Source organism: Odocoileus virginianus, chromosome 3, assembly GCF_023699985.2.
Source record: "Odocoileus virginianus isolate 20LAN1187 ecotype Illinois chromosome 3, Ovbor_1.2, whole genome shotgun sequence".
Lineage (NCBI taxonomy): Eukaryota > Metazoa > Chordata > Mammalia > Artiodactyla > Cervidae > Odocoileus > Odocoileus virginianus.
This window is the reverse complement of record NC_069676.1, coordinates 63831311-63847174: the sequence shown is the minus strand read 5'-3', so window position 1 is coordinate 63847174 and position 15864 is coordinate 63831311. Positions and strand designations below refer to the sequence as shown.

General features: G+C 43.2%; 1 protein-coding gene across 2 annotated transcripts in view; it reads right to left on the bottom strand.

Moving 5' to 3' along the window:
- SGCD (sarcoglycan delta) overlaps window positions 1-15864 on the bottom strand; it is a 611526-nt gene that overhangs the window by 161002 nt on the left and 434660 nt on the right. For both annotated transcript variants that reach the window (XM_020898146.2, XM_020898128.2), the window contains exon 4: window positions 5114-5201. In XM_020898146.2, the coding sequence (XP_020753805.1) occupies window positions 5114-5201 (88 nt within the window). The remainder of the gene's footprint in view (window positions 1-5113; window positions 5202-15864) is intronic.

Here is a 15864-nt window from a genome sequence, read left to right as displayed (position 1 = left end):
GATACTGTCAGGAACTGACAGTAAATTTATGATTAGCATTTTAGTAAATCTTATCTAGAGGAGGGAGGACCAGAACAATGCTAAAACTGTACTAGATAAACAGCAGTCACTCATATTAGAGGGGGATAGAGGACAGTTTAGTCATTCTTGTGGTTTGGAAAAATGTTTCCACTTTTAATCTATGTTCAGACATGATCACAGTTGTGTTTGCTTTTTGTTTTGTCTCTATCCTTCATGATCACCAAGTGGCCTTGTCTGATGTTGATGTTCTGTGAAATTCTGTTCACACAGAACACCAAAGCTTGGCTGATAGAACCAGGTTGGCCCCTGGACGTCTGGTGTCTGCCACTCTACTCTTTGGCAAGACTATCACACTATCAGAAGACCATCAGAAGGTAAAAATTATGTCCCAACTTTCTCATTTTCTGGTAACATGACTTTGGGAAGGTCATTTGATCTTTCTGAACCTCATTTTCTTTATCTTCAAATTTGTGCTACTACCGCTGCTTCTATCTACCTCAAAGAAAGGTTAAAATGACTGAATTATACTGTGTTTATACAGAGAACTCTGTAGGTGGAAAAGAGCTGTGAAACATAGGGGATGCTGCTTTTGTGATCATCACCTCTGGGGTCATGACCACAGCCATTTTTCTAATGCAATGTTCTCAATACATTGAAATGAATGAAGGGTGTCCATCTCTGAGTGAACTTCCCTCTTTCACATCATCATGTCAATTCAGCTGGCCCTCTGACAAAATGAAGGACACTGAAGAGGCTCTTTAATGAGTGGGGGATTGGAACAGCAGACAGAGCACACATTTCCAAATGGCATGGGACTAGGACGCTGTCTTCTCTGACGGCCATCATGCTGGATATGATGTGAGAATGTGTGCGCTAAGTCATTTCAGTTGTGTCTGACTCTTTAGCGACCCTATGGACTGTTAGCCCACCAGGTTCCTCTGTCCATGGGATTCTCCAGGCAAGAACACAGGAGTGTGTTGCCATGCCCTCCTCCAGGAGATCTTCCCAACCCTGGGATTGGAGCTGCGTCTTCTGTGTCTCCTGAGTCTCCTGCATTGGCAGGCAGGTTCTTTACCACTAGTGCCACTTGGGAAGCAAGTGACAGCAAAGCCAAGGGCTCCCTCAAGGTCACCAAGTAAGCTAATGGTAGCTCTGCATCTGGAACTGTGGCCTCAGAATTGTTCCATGGCAGAAAAGGCATGTTTACTTGTCTGGAAATGGAAAGGAGGCTGGTACGATGAGAAGAGGAGCTCTTGAGGACGCGAGGTATTAGGAAGCTAGAGTCAAGGATGAGAGGCTTGTAAGGATGGACATGTACAACGGGGGTTTGGGATTAGGCTGCTTAAGGATGGCTAAGATGCAGCTATCTTCTTGGTCACAGCAAAACCTTCAGTAAAACCTGTATTATTTGGAAAAGCCTTGAGGATGTTACTTTTTCTTTTTAGGGTGAAGACTGCAGATAAGGAGGTCTAGTGATAATGAATGAATGAATGAGTGATCTCAGCATGGGCATGGGGTCAGTGCAATTTGCCCAATCTGGATTCATCCAGACATGGTATAATGATTTGGGAACACAAACGCCTGGACTGTGCTTTCAAGGACTTGAGCAAGACCATGAGACATACTCCCAAGGAGTCAAGAACACTGGCCTGTGTGTAAGTTGAGTTTTCTCTGAACCTCTTAATGGTGTGTGAGATGCAAGTGCATGTACTGAAGAGATGACAGCCAACAGAGAACATAAGACAATTAAGTTATTTGCTTTTCAGGCCTTCTCAGAATACAAAATGGGCTTTACCCCGGGACCAGAATCATTTGGGTATAAAATTTCAGTAGTTGGTATTTTAGCCAAAACCCCACAGAGAGACCACTGGCTCCATGGTGCAGATGGCTTGTTCTGTTGTTGATTTCACCTGGGGCTGCCAAACCTCCTTGGATGTTGGTGAAATCTTTGGGGGAAAAAAAAAATTCTACAGAGAAAAGTAAATGGAGCTGGAGACCGCTCAGGAGGTCTCCTGGCAAACTCACTGTTCCTCTCTGGGATGGAAAAGATCATTATTTGTAACCTAGAACTAATTTTCAGTTAATCCCTTTCTGCTCACAGTGGTCTATATGTGAAGCAGCTCCTCAATGCACCTCCTCCATCAGGGTGCACCAGCCGTGTCCCAGTCCTGCCACTGCCATGCATCTGGAAGCTGGAAGGACCTGGGGCCATGAAGCCTCATTTCTTTCCTCATCCCCTTCATTCCGGGGCCTTTCCCAGTCTGGTCAGATGCCGTGGCAGACTTCTACAACTTTCCTCCCTGTAGGTCAGAGGGCTCCCTCTTTATATTTACTACCCAGACAGTACTAAACCAGCAGAGGCACGAGTCAAATTTGTGTATGTGATCTCGCCTTGGAACCTAACCATCGTTCAGAACATTGTTTCTTGTGAAAAGATTATCTGAATTGCTCACACTAGAATTTCTTCTCGGCTTTTGAGACATTCATTAGGTAATAAGCAGGAGAACTCTTGAATCCTCAGGATTGTCTTAGTAAACCTGGCTGCTTGGTCAGCTGGTAGCGTTTGCTGTCAGGTAAGCTGAAACTCCAATACTTTGGCCACCTCATGCGAAGAGTTGATTCATTGGAAAAGACCCTGATGCTGGGAGGGATTGGGGGCAGGAGGAGAAGGGGACGACAGAGGATGAGATGGCTGGATGGCATCACTGACTCGATGGACATGAGTTTGAGTAAACTCCGGGAGTTGGTGATGGACAGGGAGGCCTGGCGTGCTGCGATTCATGGGGTCTCAAAGAGTCAGACACGACTGAGCGACTGAACTGAACTGAACTGAAGCATACCACAGTACTTTGGCCACCTCATGCGAAGAGCTGACTCATTGTAAAAGAGCCTGATGCTGGGAGGGATTGGGGGCAGGAGGAGGAGGGGACGACAGAGGATGAGATAGCTGGATGGCATCACTGACTCGATGGACATGGGTTTGAGTAAATTCTGGGAGTTGATGATGGACAAGGAGGCCTGGCATTTCATGGCTGCGATTCATGGGGTCGCAAGAGTTGGACACGACTGAGTGACTGAACTGAACTGAAGCATACCACAAAGTGTAACAGGCCTTAGGAGATAATTTTCTCCTGGAACTGCTCTGTGCTTTCCACCATGTGTATCAATGTAAAAGGAGAACCCTGAAGAAAAACCTTAGGGAGTCTGTGCTTGGGTATCTGTGTTGGAGATTCTATCTAGACATATGCACTATCCACTCTAGAAGGCATCCTGAAAGCCTGCTACCAGCTGGTGTTAGGCTGGCTTTTGGCCCATCTCCTTTGATATTACCTTGTGCCTTAGCTTCAAGAGGTAAACAGGGGTCTCTACTCTGGGGTCTGCCCTAAGCAGGAGAGACAGAAAGAAGATAGTGGAGGAGAGAAGGATAAGAGAGATAACAATGGAAAAGGAGGAAGAGGAGAGAGAGAGAGGGGAGGGAGGAGGAGGAAGAAAGAAGGAATTAGAGAAAGAGGGAAGAGGAGGGAGGAAATGGGGGAGGCAGACGGAGACCAAGGGAGAAGGAGAGATAGGGAGGGAGAAGAGGGGCGAAGAGGGAGAAGAGAGGGGAGTTGGAAGAGAAGTAAAAAGTGGGGATGGGGGGGAAGGTGGGGAAGGAGAGGAGAGAGAGACTGACTCTTCCTGAGTAACAGTTGTGCATCCAATTCCAGCTTTATCAAAACAAAATCTCTCAAGTCAACCAAATCTCCCACTGCAAATAAATGGCAAATGATCAACAGGCTAAATAAGTTCCTTTTGAATGCGGGAATCTGGGAGCTGGAGGTCGGATTTATTTCCCTCCTGGAGGCAATTTTCACACATGCTGCTTAAATCATTGCTTACTGAAGCTGTTTATTTAATTATTTAGCATCGTGACTGCGGGCCAGATGTTAGAGAAGCCAGGCCGCTGAGCCGGGCAACGGCTGGAGAGCTTGTTGTTTATGGATTACGGGCACAGCCACAGCAGCTCCTCCAGTGGGAGCTGGTCCAAGTCACCCACTGGCTGACTGCATCCCTCCAGACACCCACATCCTGCAGCGGGAGAGTGAGGCACCCGCCCCCACCCCTGTCCCCGCCCCAGTGAGAGTCTGGGCACAAAGGCACCTGCCTCCCTGTGGCATGTTGATGAGTGGAGCTCCAGATGTTTCAGTCCCAGTTATCTATCAGGACATTCAGGCAACTGGCTTCTCAAAATGTCCATCTGTATACCTCTCTCTCAGCCCTGAAGCTAAACAAATGGCATCTTCTGTCTGGAAGTCTAACAATGCCATTCAGACATAGTCCTTTCCCCCCATCTGCTATGGGGGTGCACAGAGGATCCTGTTTACTGCTGTTCATAACCTACAGAGGGGGTAATACCACCTAACATGTTATGTGACCATGAGACCCGTGTTCATCATTACAGTTGTTATTGTGAATAACCAATCCTTGTTTGAATTTCAGGACTATGCAGCTTAAACCCCACTGAGTGCTTTCCACGGCTGTTAGAAGCAGATCTGCTCTATTAAAAGGAACCACAGAAACATATTCGGGGTGGGGGGCGGGGAACACAGCTGCATCTCGCAATGGAGCTAGGTTCAAAGTCAGCATGTACGGCAAATATGGCACCGATTCAAACTATCATTACAAATCCCTTTTACAATCCATAAAGTATGATGTGCATGGTTTTGTGTATGCTGTGCTATCTCCCAATTAATTCAGCACAGCCAGCCTGTCCTGCGGCACTGGAGGAGAGAGCTTCCCTGTGGCTGAGCACCCGCTGAAGCAGCTGGCTGGTGTTGAGGGGCCATGCTACATGAAAAATTGTTTATTCTTCCTCCCTACCCCCTAAATGAGCATCATCAGATTTGCATAAGTTAAATGTGTGTATAGAATGAGCGTCTACCCTTGAGTAGCATCATGGAACACATGCTTTGTTCTCTTTTCTGAGGCTGTAAAATGTGTGAGCAGACGTTCCTTCTCAGATACATCACATGGTAATTCATTCACCCTGCCATTCGATGCTTTCTGAATGCTTAGCCTGGACCAGGCACTGCCGAGTTCTTTCTTTTCTTACCTGTTATCAGCTGAGTTAGTACTTTAGTCTGTTCATTGAGGATGTTCACTGTAACATTTCGGGCAGATTTGAAGTATAGGGCGTTACCCTGTAATAAGAAAATAAGAGAAACACATGAAAATAGATTTCTTTTTTATTTTTCCACTATAGGTTCTTATAAGATATTGAATAAAGTTCCCTGCACTATAGAATAGATCCTGTTTTTTTATTTTATAGATGGTGACAAAAGATTTCTAAATAACTGCAATCCTAACTCTCCAAGGGCTGAACTGATCTTTGTTGTTTTTTTTCTTTTCTTTTTTTTTTGCTGTTTAGTTGCTAAGTCATGTCTGACTCTGCAATCCCATGGACTATAACCCGCTAGGCTCTTCTGTCCATGGGATTTCCCAGGCAAGAATATTGGAGTGGGTTGCCATTCTCCTCTTCAGAGGATCTTCCCAACCCAGGGATAGAACCCATGTCCCCTGCCTGGCAGGCAGATTCTTTACCACCGAACCACCTGGGAAATAAAATTCTAACTGATATATCTTTATTTGAAAATCCTAGTTGTTTAATCATCCCCACATATATGATACTTAATTGGCATTCAGCCAAAATGGATTTTCCCCAAAGAGACACACAGATAGACAGATATCCTCAAAAGAGATTTCATATACACACATACACCCAAATTTGTTCAATCCAGGACTACAAGAACACAGAGCCCTTTAGCTCTTGCTGTAGATGCTAGTTAGCTCTGATACATGGGATGATCAGGAAGGATGATCGTTTCCTAATTTCATCCTGTCTAGTTGACCAGTTTCTCCAAAGGAATCATGCAGAGCCCTTAGTGGAGAGTAAATGCGTGTGTAAAACACACTAGGCCTACCCCTCCAGCAGGTCCACCAGCTGTGAGAACCCGGGCGCTCTGCGGGAGGATGGTATGCTTTTTGTAGAGATGTTTGCACATGTGGACACACAACCCAGGAGATCCAGCATCTCCAAGAGGACCTCTGCCTCCCCTTTTTTCCTTTTCTTTATTCAGTTTTTTTCTTCCAGGCATCCTCTACCTTCAATCCATCTTTTTTTCAAAAAGGGCACCTGATTCCTCTTCCACATGGTGGCAGACATTTCTGAGAATGACTCAGAACAAACACTGGCATGCTTGTTCTATAAAGGTCCTGATAATACATATTTTAGGCTTTGTGGGACATATTGTCTCTGTGTTAACTACTCATATCTGTTGTTTTAGTGCAAACCAGCCATAGACAATATGTAGACAAATGGGTATGGCTGTATCCAATAAAACTTTCTTCATGGACAAAGACAATTGAATTTCATATAATTTTAAACAATATAATCTTACCATGTCGTAAAATATCATTCTTCTCCCCCCTCCCCCCTTTAAAAATACTATCGATTCTTGGGTTGGGAAGATCCCTTGGAGAAGCAAATGGCAATCCGCTCCAGTATTATTGCCTGGAAAATCCCATGGCAGGCTACGGCCCATGGGGTCACAGGTGTTGGACATGACTGAGCGACTAAACCACTATCACCACCGAAAACAATCTCAGTTCACTGGCCGTTTGAGAACAGGCAGACACAGGCCATAGTTTGTCAACCTTCATCTTAGTTGTTCTTCTTTGCTTGGAATAAACTAAAGCTATAAAACAAAGGATGAATCTCTGACAGCCAATAACCAGAAAGTTGTTATTAGAAAAAAGAAAGTGGGTAGTCATCCTCATCTTTTCAAACCCTTGTTGCCACATGGCATCTGCCTGAAAATTCAGTAAAGCCACTGTGGATTGAGTCTCAAATACAGAGAAACCACTGTGCCATGGATTGTGAGGAAAATGAAGATGGGAAAGACCCCCTTCACCTTCAAGGTCTTATGTTCCAGCGGGGACAATGACACAGCACACACACCTACAATACCAGGCAGGGGACGGCAAGGGTGATTAGAGAGTGCAAGCTGTGTGCTGAGACTTTCCTGAAGGGTGAGGCTAATCCTGGCTTAAGGATGCGCAGAGAGAAGCAAAGGGGGTAGTCATGCATGAGCTGAATTTCCCAAGACAGGATAGGATTTTCCCAAGTTGGAAGAAAAAAAACAAGAAAGATTATGGATTCTCTCATCTCTTTTTCCTTCTAAAACTGGTGATTCGTGGACCCAGCCCAGTCCCTGGAGATGGTGAAGAGGCATGGCTGTGCTGACTGCAGCTCAGTCGAGGTCTGAGTTGATTTCACCAGAGGTGGAGGGTGTGTGGGAAGGCCACCAACAAGGCACTGTCCACACACTGTTAATTAGAGCCATGGGCCCTCTCACCCAAGGTTAACTGTTAAAATGGATGGACGACTCACTCAAGCCCCGAAGAACCAGCTAACCTTGAGTGAGGGCTCTTGTCCTAGTGTTGAGGGAAGAGAGAACAGACATATCCAGGCAACCACTGATTCACTGACCTCCACCCTCCATTAATGGCTTGAAATTAAAATTTTGCCTGATGAATAAAGAATATTATTTTTTGTTCTGTTTTTTAATTGGAACAGGGAAGAAGAAATACACTGAATCTAAAGTTGGCATAGTTCTTTTTTCCCCTGTCCATTAGAAAACAAATATTAACCAAAAGTTGTTTATTTTTGCCATTGCTTCTGGCAGTGCTTAACTCTTCTACTGAAAACTTAAAAAGTAAGCTTTTTAAGTTCAAGCAATGTGAGAATTCAGAACTTGGAAACTGCAAGGGGGATATAGGTTTCTAGAAGTTAATGTACTAACTCTTCATATATTGAGCAACCTGATGTCAACAAAGGTCCATCTAGTCAAGGCTATGGTTTTTCCAGTGGTCATGTATGGATGTGAGAGTTGGACTATAAAGAAAGTTGAGCACCGAAAAATGGATGCTTTTGAACTGTGGTGTTGGAGAAGACTCTTGAGAGTCCCTTGGACTGCAAGGAGATCCAACCAGTTCATCCTAAAGGAGATCAGTGCTGGGTATTCATTGTAAGGACTGATGTTGAAGCTGAAACTCCAATACTTTGGCCACCTGATGTGATGAACTGACTCATTTGAAAAGACCCTGACGGTGGGAAGGATTGAGGGCAGGAGGAGAAGGGGACGACAGAGGATGAGATGGTTGGATGGCATCACCGACTCCATAGACATGGGTTTGGGTGGACTCCGGGAGTTGGTGATGGACAGGGAAGCCTGGCGTGCTGCCATGGGGTCGCAAAGAGTCGGACACGACTGAGCGACTGAACTGAACTGAACTGACACTGCAGAGAGAGGGGTGACCTGGAATCAGAGACCTGGATAAACTCCACGGTCACTGACCAGTGTGTGATTCTGAGCAACTTAATTGCCTTGTGGTTCATTCTCTGCAGCACTGAGAGCAGCAGCAGCAGCTGGGGCTGACATAACTGAGCCCTTTCTATGAACCAAGCACACAGTAGAAGCCCTGGAATCAAGCTACCTAGTTTCCAATCTCTACCATGTTCCAGTTGGCTGACCGAGCGAGTTAAGCCTTCTAAGTCTCAAGCTTCTTGATATGTGATATTGCACATATTATTATTAAGTTATTAAAATACACATCTGATTACAATGATTAAATTCCATATGTAATAACCTTCTATGTTCCAGGCACACAGTAAGTCCCCTCTAGTTGGTAGTGTTGGCGGACAGGGTGGACAGGGCAGGTTAGTGACAGATGCAGGAGGAGGAGGGGGTTGGGGGAGGAAGAAAGAATGGAGGGTGGGGAAGATGACCTTTCTTTGTATATCCTCATCCTTACAATCCACCTGTGAACTAAATTTTGGGTATCTTCTATGTCCACTATTCTGTTTCCAGATTTCAAAGGATCTCCCTATAGTTGCAGGTTTTTCACTATTATCTTTCAAATGCCAGCATTTTCAAATGCACCTGCCTGTCCTTAATATTCACAAAATTCTATTGAGGAGAAATAAAACATCTTTTAACAGCTTTGATCAAAGTTTATAGCGAGAGATAAAATACAGCCAGCCATTCCCTTTTATTGCTATGTCAAAATATAAAACCTTAGCATTAATTGATCTGTTGTGCTAACATGCTGGCACACAGTCTTTGCTACATCAGGATTTAACCAAAAAGCCTCATTCTAGCCTGGGACACCTTGCTGTGATCCTCCCAAATACCTGATAACAGAAAGGTTGCTGGGGAAACAGCAGGAACCACCAGCTAACAAACTCTGAAGTGCCTCCCCTGACAGCTGGGTCAGTGCCGTTGTATTTGTTCTCTGGCTTGGCTGACTGAGGTTAAACCAGGGAAAAGCAGCCAAGAAAAGCACCCCTGGGGTCTCTGTGGTATCAGAATGAGTAGGGGAAACACTTCCATGTCTGAGGAGACACTAAATTCTGCCCACTCAGCAGCTTCTATTTCCTGTCTCCCTCCCACTCCCCACTGTAGCCCCTGGGCCAGGGGAGGTTAATTTCTGCTGCAGGACAGCCTGCTCTGAGGCCAGTGAATTTCCCTAACCAACCTCCAGGCAACCATCCAAGGACAAGGGGACTGTGGGCGACCAGGGGAGGCTTAGCCTCGTCTACTGGAAAGGAATCTGGCAGACCCAAAACTGCAGTGGATTATCAGAGATCTGGACCGGGGCAAGTCAGTCAGGAGCCAATCAGCCCAGATTCTCCTGGACACAGGCTGAGGCTGTGTGGGACATGAGCAAGAAGGCACTTAAAATTTCCCCCACTTCGGGACAGCAGGACAGTCCACATCAGGACTCTGCTCCAACAACTAAAGCCTGTAGCATTTGGATGGATAAGAACCCCCATTAATTTGCTTCTCTAGAGCACAACAAGCAGAACAGAATAGCACCTCTTCTTGATGATTCAGGACCACTCAATAAACATTATTTGTCCCACAATGTTTTCCAGGGGTTACTGTATGCAGGTGGCTATTTGAACACTTAATGGCTCCATCATGCTGACATTTTGAAATTATCTGTTCTTATATGAAGACAGTCTATATAAACATCAAATACTCTAAAGCTTATATTGAAGAGCAGTGATTCACATCTCTTACCATCACAAGAGCTATCAATTTGCCAGGATTCTCCTTCAGGTACTTCCCTCCCTGTGGCCCAAAATACGCTCTGTGCTCTCTCTTGATTGATTGACTTTAGATATTAGCCACTGAATTTCTGCAATGGTATGGACTCTTGCATACAACTTTGGTCAAATCAATATTCAGAATCTACATTATTAAGGTTATGTGTATATTGTCCACAGCTAAACGAAGTCAAGCTCTTTAATTACATTTCCTTTTCCTTTCTTGCTCACTATTTTTTTTTCTTTTCATAGGATAGATAAATGCTTCATGTAAAAAATGCTTTTTTTCCCCTCCTAATGTTGAATTCTTTTTCTTGAGGTTCTATTTTCTAGGATATAACCTCAGCTTTAAAGTTCCAATATTTCTGCTGATGAAAAAAAAAAAATTCTACTACCATACCTGTAATTTTCAAAGCTTTTACTTATTCTTTGAAACTTCCTTTTATACCATCCCTTCTTTGATTGACACATTATCCTCTCTTTGGGGCTTCCCTGGTGGCTCAGATGGTAAAGAATTTGCCTGCAATGCAGGAGACCTGGGTTCGATCCCTGGGTTGGGAGCATTCCCTGGAGAAGGGAATACTGGCCTCCCACTCCAGTATTCTTGCCTGGAGAATTCCATGAACAGAGGAATCTGGCCACCTACAGCCCACAGGGTCACAAAGAGTTGGACACTGACTGACTGACTAACACTTTCATTCTCTCTTATAGGGGAATAAAAAAGCTCTTTGGAAGCTCTGTGTTTCTGGAAGGGCAAACCCTGCCATAGTGTACTGTAGTGGGGAATTGGCTAATTCAATGGAGAACCTCCAAATGTCAGTATCTGTGGGCAGTCAGTACCTGTGGGCTAGTTTCATCAGAGGGATTCTCTAAATTCCTGCCAGGCAGGTGGTAGATATAACCTTAGAAATCAGTTCTGATGGTGGAGGGGCAGAGGGCTGGATATGTTGCTGTTCATTGAACAGACTTTCCTTCAAACTTTTTAGTGCTTCATTCTATGTCTAACAACCAGAGCCTAGAGTTATTCTGGTTTAACTTTTATTTTTAATTGAAACATAGTAAATTTACAATGTTGTGTTAGTTTCTGGCATATAGCAAGGCGATTCAGTTTTCTATATGTATATTCTTTTCCATTATAGTTTATTACAAAATATTGAATATGATTTCCTGTGCCATACAGTAGGACCTTGTTGTTTATTATATATATATAGTATGTATCTGCTAATCTCAAACTCCTAATTTATCCCTCCTTTCTTTCCCCTTTGGTAACCACAAGTTTTGTTTTTTTCCTATGTCTGGAAGTCTGTTTCTGTTTCATGAATAAGTTAATTTGCATCATATTTTAGATTTCACATATAAGGGATATCATATGGCATGTATTTGTCTTTTGCTGACTTACTTCATTTAGTATGATAATCTCTAGGTACATCCATTGCTATAGATGGCATTTTTTCATGATTTAAATGACTGAGTAGTATTCCATTGCGTATGTGTACCACTTCTTTATCTGTTCGTCTGTCCACAAACATTTAGGTTGCTTCCATGTCTTGGCTTTGTGAATAGTGCTGCTATGAACATTGGGGTGCATGAGTCATTTGAATTGGAGTTTTTCTTTGTAGGCAGCATACTGTTATACAATCTGCCACTCTATGTCTTTTGATTGGAGCAGCTAGTCCATTGACATTTAAGGTAATTATTGAGAGGTATGTATTTAATGCCATTTTAAATCCTGTTTTCTAGTCGATTTTGTATTTTTCCTTGTTCCTTTCTTTCTGTTTTTCCTTTTGTGGCTTGATGGTTTTCTTTTGGATTATGCTTGAGTTATCTTCCTTTTGGTTTTTGTAAACCCACTGAATGCTTCCTCATTTGTGATTACCCTGTTTTTCAAGTATGTTAAATCATTATTATATTTACTTGCTTTAGACTAGTGATCATCAGTTCAGTTCAGTTCAGTTGCTCAGTCGTGTCCAACTCTTTGCAACCCCATGAACCACAGCATGCCAGGCCTCCCTGTCCATCACCAATTCCATCACGTGAGTTTACTCAAACTTATGTCCATCGAGTCGGTGATGCCATCAAGCTATCTCATCCTCTGTCGTCCCCTTCTCCTCCTGCCTCAATCCCTCCCAGCATCAGGGTCTTTTCCAATGAGTCAAATCTTCGCATGAGGTGGCCAAAGTATTGGAGTTTCAGCCTCAGCCTCAGTCCTTCCAAAGAACACCCAGGACTGATTTACTTTAGGATGGATTGGTTGCATCTCCTTGCAGTCCAAGGGATTCTCAAGAGTCTTCTCCAACACAACAGTTCAAAAGCATCAATTTTTTGGTGCTCAGCTTTCTTCACAGTCCAACTCTCACATCCATACATGACCAGTGGAAAAACCATAGCCTTGACCAGACGGACCTTTGTTGGCAAAGTAATGTCTCTGCTTTTTAATATGCTATCTAGGTTGGTCATAACTTTCCTTCCAAGGAGTAAGCGTCTTTTAATTTCATAGCTGCAATTACCATCTGCAGTGATTTTGGAGCCCCCCAAAATAAAGTCTCTCACTGTATCCCCATCTATTTCCCATGAAGTGATGGGACCAGATGCCATGATCTTGGTTTTCTGAATGTTGAGCTTTAAGCCAACTTTTTTACTCTCCTCTTTCACTTTCATCAAGAGGCTTTTTAGTTTCTCTTCACTTTCTGCCATAAGGGTGGTGTCATCTGCATATCTGAGGTTATTGATATTTCTCCCGGCAATCTTGATTCCAGCTTGTGCTTCTTCCAGCCCAGTGTTTCGCATGATGTACTCTGAATATAAGTTAAATAAGCAGGGTGACAATATACAGCCTTGACGTACTCCTTTTCCTATCCGGAACCAGTCTGTTGTTCCATGTCCAGTTCTAACTGTTGCTTCCTGACCTGCATATAGGTTTCTCAAGAGGCAGGTCAGGTGGTCTGGTATGCCCATCTCTTAAAGAATTTTCCACAGTTTATTGTGATCTACACAGTCAAAGGCTTTGGCATAGTCAACAAAGTAGAAATAGATGTTTTTTTGGAACTCTCTTGCTTTTTCGATGATCCAGTGGATGTTGGCATTTTGATCTCTGGTTCCTCTGCCTTTTCTAAAACCAGCTTGAACATCTGGAAGTTTATGGGTGGTCATATAGGTGCAAACAAATTCTAAAAAAAAAAAAATTCATTTTCTTACTCCCCTCCCCAACATTTTATGATTTTGATCTCCTCATTTACAACTTCATATTTAACCTTTTGCTGTTCATTGCAGTTATCATCACTTTCACACACACAAAAATTTAATCTATGTACTTGCTTAATTGGTTTATTTTCCAATTATGCTTTTTCTCTTTCCTATATATTCTTGCCTCTTTTCTATTTAGAGAAGACTTTTTAATCCTTCTGGATGGCTTAACATTCTAGATAACAATCCTGCTATCTTCTGCTAAGCTGGAGAGGTTACTTCCTAGCTGGGTCAGTTGAGGATGGGATCTGGGTATAGATGCTGAGTTCAGTTGGTCTTTATGCAGATTTTCCAGCCAGTGCCTTTTTTCAGCCTCACTTCAGAATGCATCATGACTACTGTGGACTCTGGGCACTGCACCTCAAGTGCTTTGTGGAAAAGTAACCCTGTTCTACTGATTCTGGACACTGACTCTCAAGTCTTCAGGGATATCTAGCTCCTGAGACTTTCCGGGCTCTGTATCATGGATCCTCTTCCTTGATTTATTTATTTTCTTTCACCGCATGATTGTAGAGTCCAGCTCTGCCTGGTCAGCCCTGTCTCACTGACTGTCTATCATCCCTTTCCATCATTTTTCTTTCTCTCTCTGTGACAGTGTAAACTTACTCCTTTTTAGTTTTGTCCTCTTACTGTCTTTTTTCAGTGAGGTTTCTGAATAAGCAGAGGCTTATCATGTCTCACTGCTATCAGTCTATCTCTAGGGCCACTTCTTACTTCTGCTTTCTTAAGTGGAAAAAGCAGGTTAAACTGTGTAAGTCAAGAGCAAATGATGTCTAGTCCAGGACCCAAGAACTTCTCTTAAGCATCTTATGTATACTGAGTGTTTAGAACATATTATACACTATCCTTGGCCCTGGACAACAGGAAGGGGGAAGCTCCTTGTCCATCAGGAAATGAAAAATAACCATGACAATAATGTAGTATCCCTTCCATTGAGATCTATTCTGTCCAGGTAGGAAGGGCACAGATTTTAATATTTGCTTTTGATGCCAGTTGCATCAACACAGTCTGTTCTGAAGTTATTTATCTTCATAATCCTACCTGGTAGTGTGTTTTCTTTGCTCTTGGAGGAACTAACAATCTGATCTGGGAATGCAGATAAACAGAGAAAAGCCCAAGAAAGCACATAAAGAATTTCCACATTCAGGGCAGGTTTTCAACTCTCAGTGGGAATGAGGTTCAGCGAAGGAAGGGATCAGTGTGGCTGGCATCCTGCAGCATCTTCCCAGAGGAGAACTGGGCTGGCTTCTGCCTTATCTGCCTAACAAAATGGCACAGCAGTTTACAATAGCAGAGTTTCTACTTAATGTTGACTTAAAACACAAGGGAGCCTGGCCTGTGGAGTAACGGTTCTGAGTGCAAGCTCTGGAGTCAGATTTGGGCTTGAATCCTAACTCTTTTATTAACTGTGTGGCATTGGGTAAATCCTTTTTGAGACTCACTTTTTATATTTAGGAAATGAAGTTAAAGGTGACCTAATGCTGTTGATAAGAGGATTAAAAAAGACAGTATGTGTCAAGGGCCTAGCACAGCAGCTATGAAAATGGTATGTAAACTATAACAAAGAAATAGACAAAACCTACAGAAGGAAGTTTTCTTAGAAAACAGCCAGTTAAGGACAGGGGCAAGAAATATGAAATATGAGCCTGGAACATCTTACAGGGTCAGAAGGAAGGAAGTGCTCAAAAACAAGCAAACAAAACCCAGAAAAGCACCCCACAATTATGGGGGACCATGTCAAAGGAACACAGGAGACAGACTGAAAAAGCTCCCAATGGCCAAGTTGTGAAGCCCAATGTGAACAACAAAATAAATATTGCAGCATTTAGTTATCACCCAAGGCATAAAAAAAATAAATATCCATGAGTCCAGTTCTGATATAAATACATGATTAAAGAGATAAATGGGGTTTGGGCAGACTCTGGCAGTTGGTGATGGACAAGAAGGCCTGGCGTGATGTGGTTCATGGGGTCGCAAAGAGTCAGACACGACTGAGTGACTGAACTGAACTGAACTGACCTAGGTAGTCTTCCTCTTCAAAACCCATTCCCCTCAGCTGATCATGAGAAAAACACCAGACAAATCTTAACTGAGGATCATTTTGTAAACACCTGAGCAGTATTCCTCAAAATGGTAAGGGCACTGAAACCAAGGAAAGTCTGAGAAACTGCCACAGCCATCCATAACCTAAAGAAGCATGACAAAGAGAATGTGGTATCCTGGGTGAAAATCTTGGATATAAACAGGACATTACATAAAAACAAAGGAAATCTGAAAAAATGATTTATTTTAATCTAGTAACAATGTATCAATATTGGTTCATTAACTGTGACAAAAGTACCATACTAATGTTAAACACTATTAATTGGGGGGACTGGCTACGGGGTATACAAGAATGCTCTGCACACTCTTAACATTTCTGAATATATAAAATTATTAAAAAATTTAAG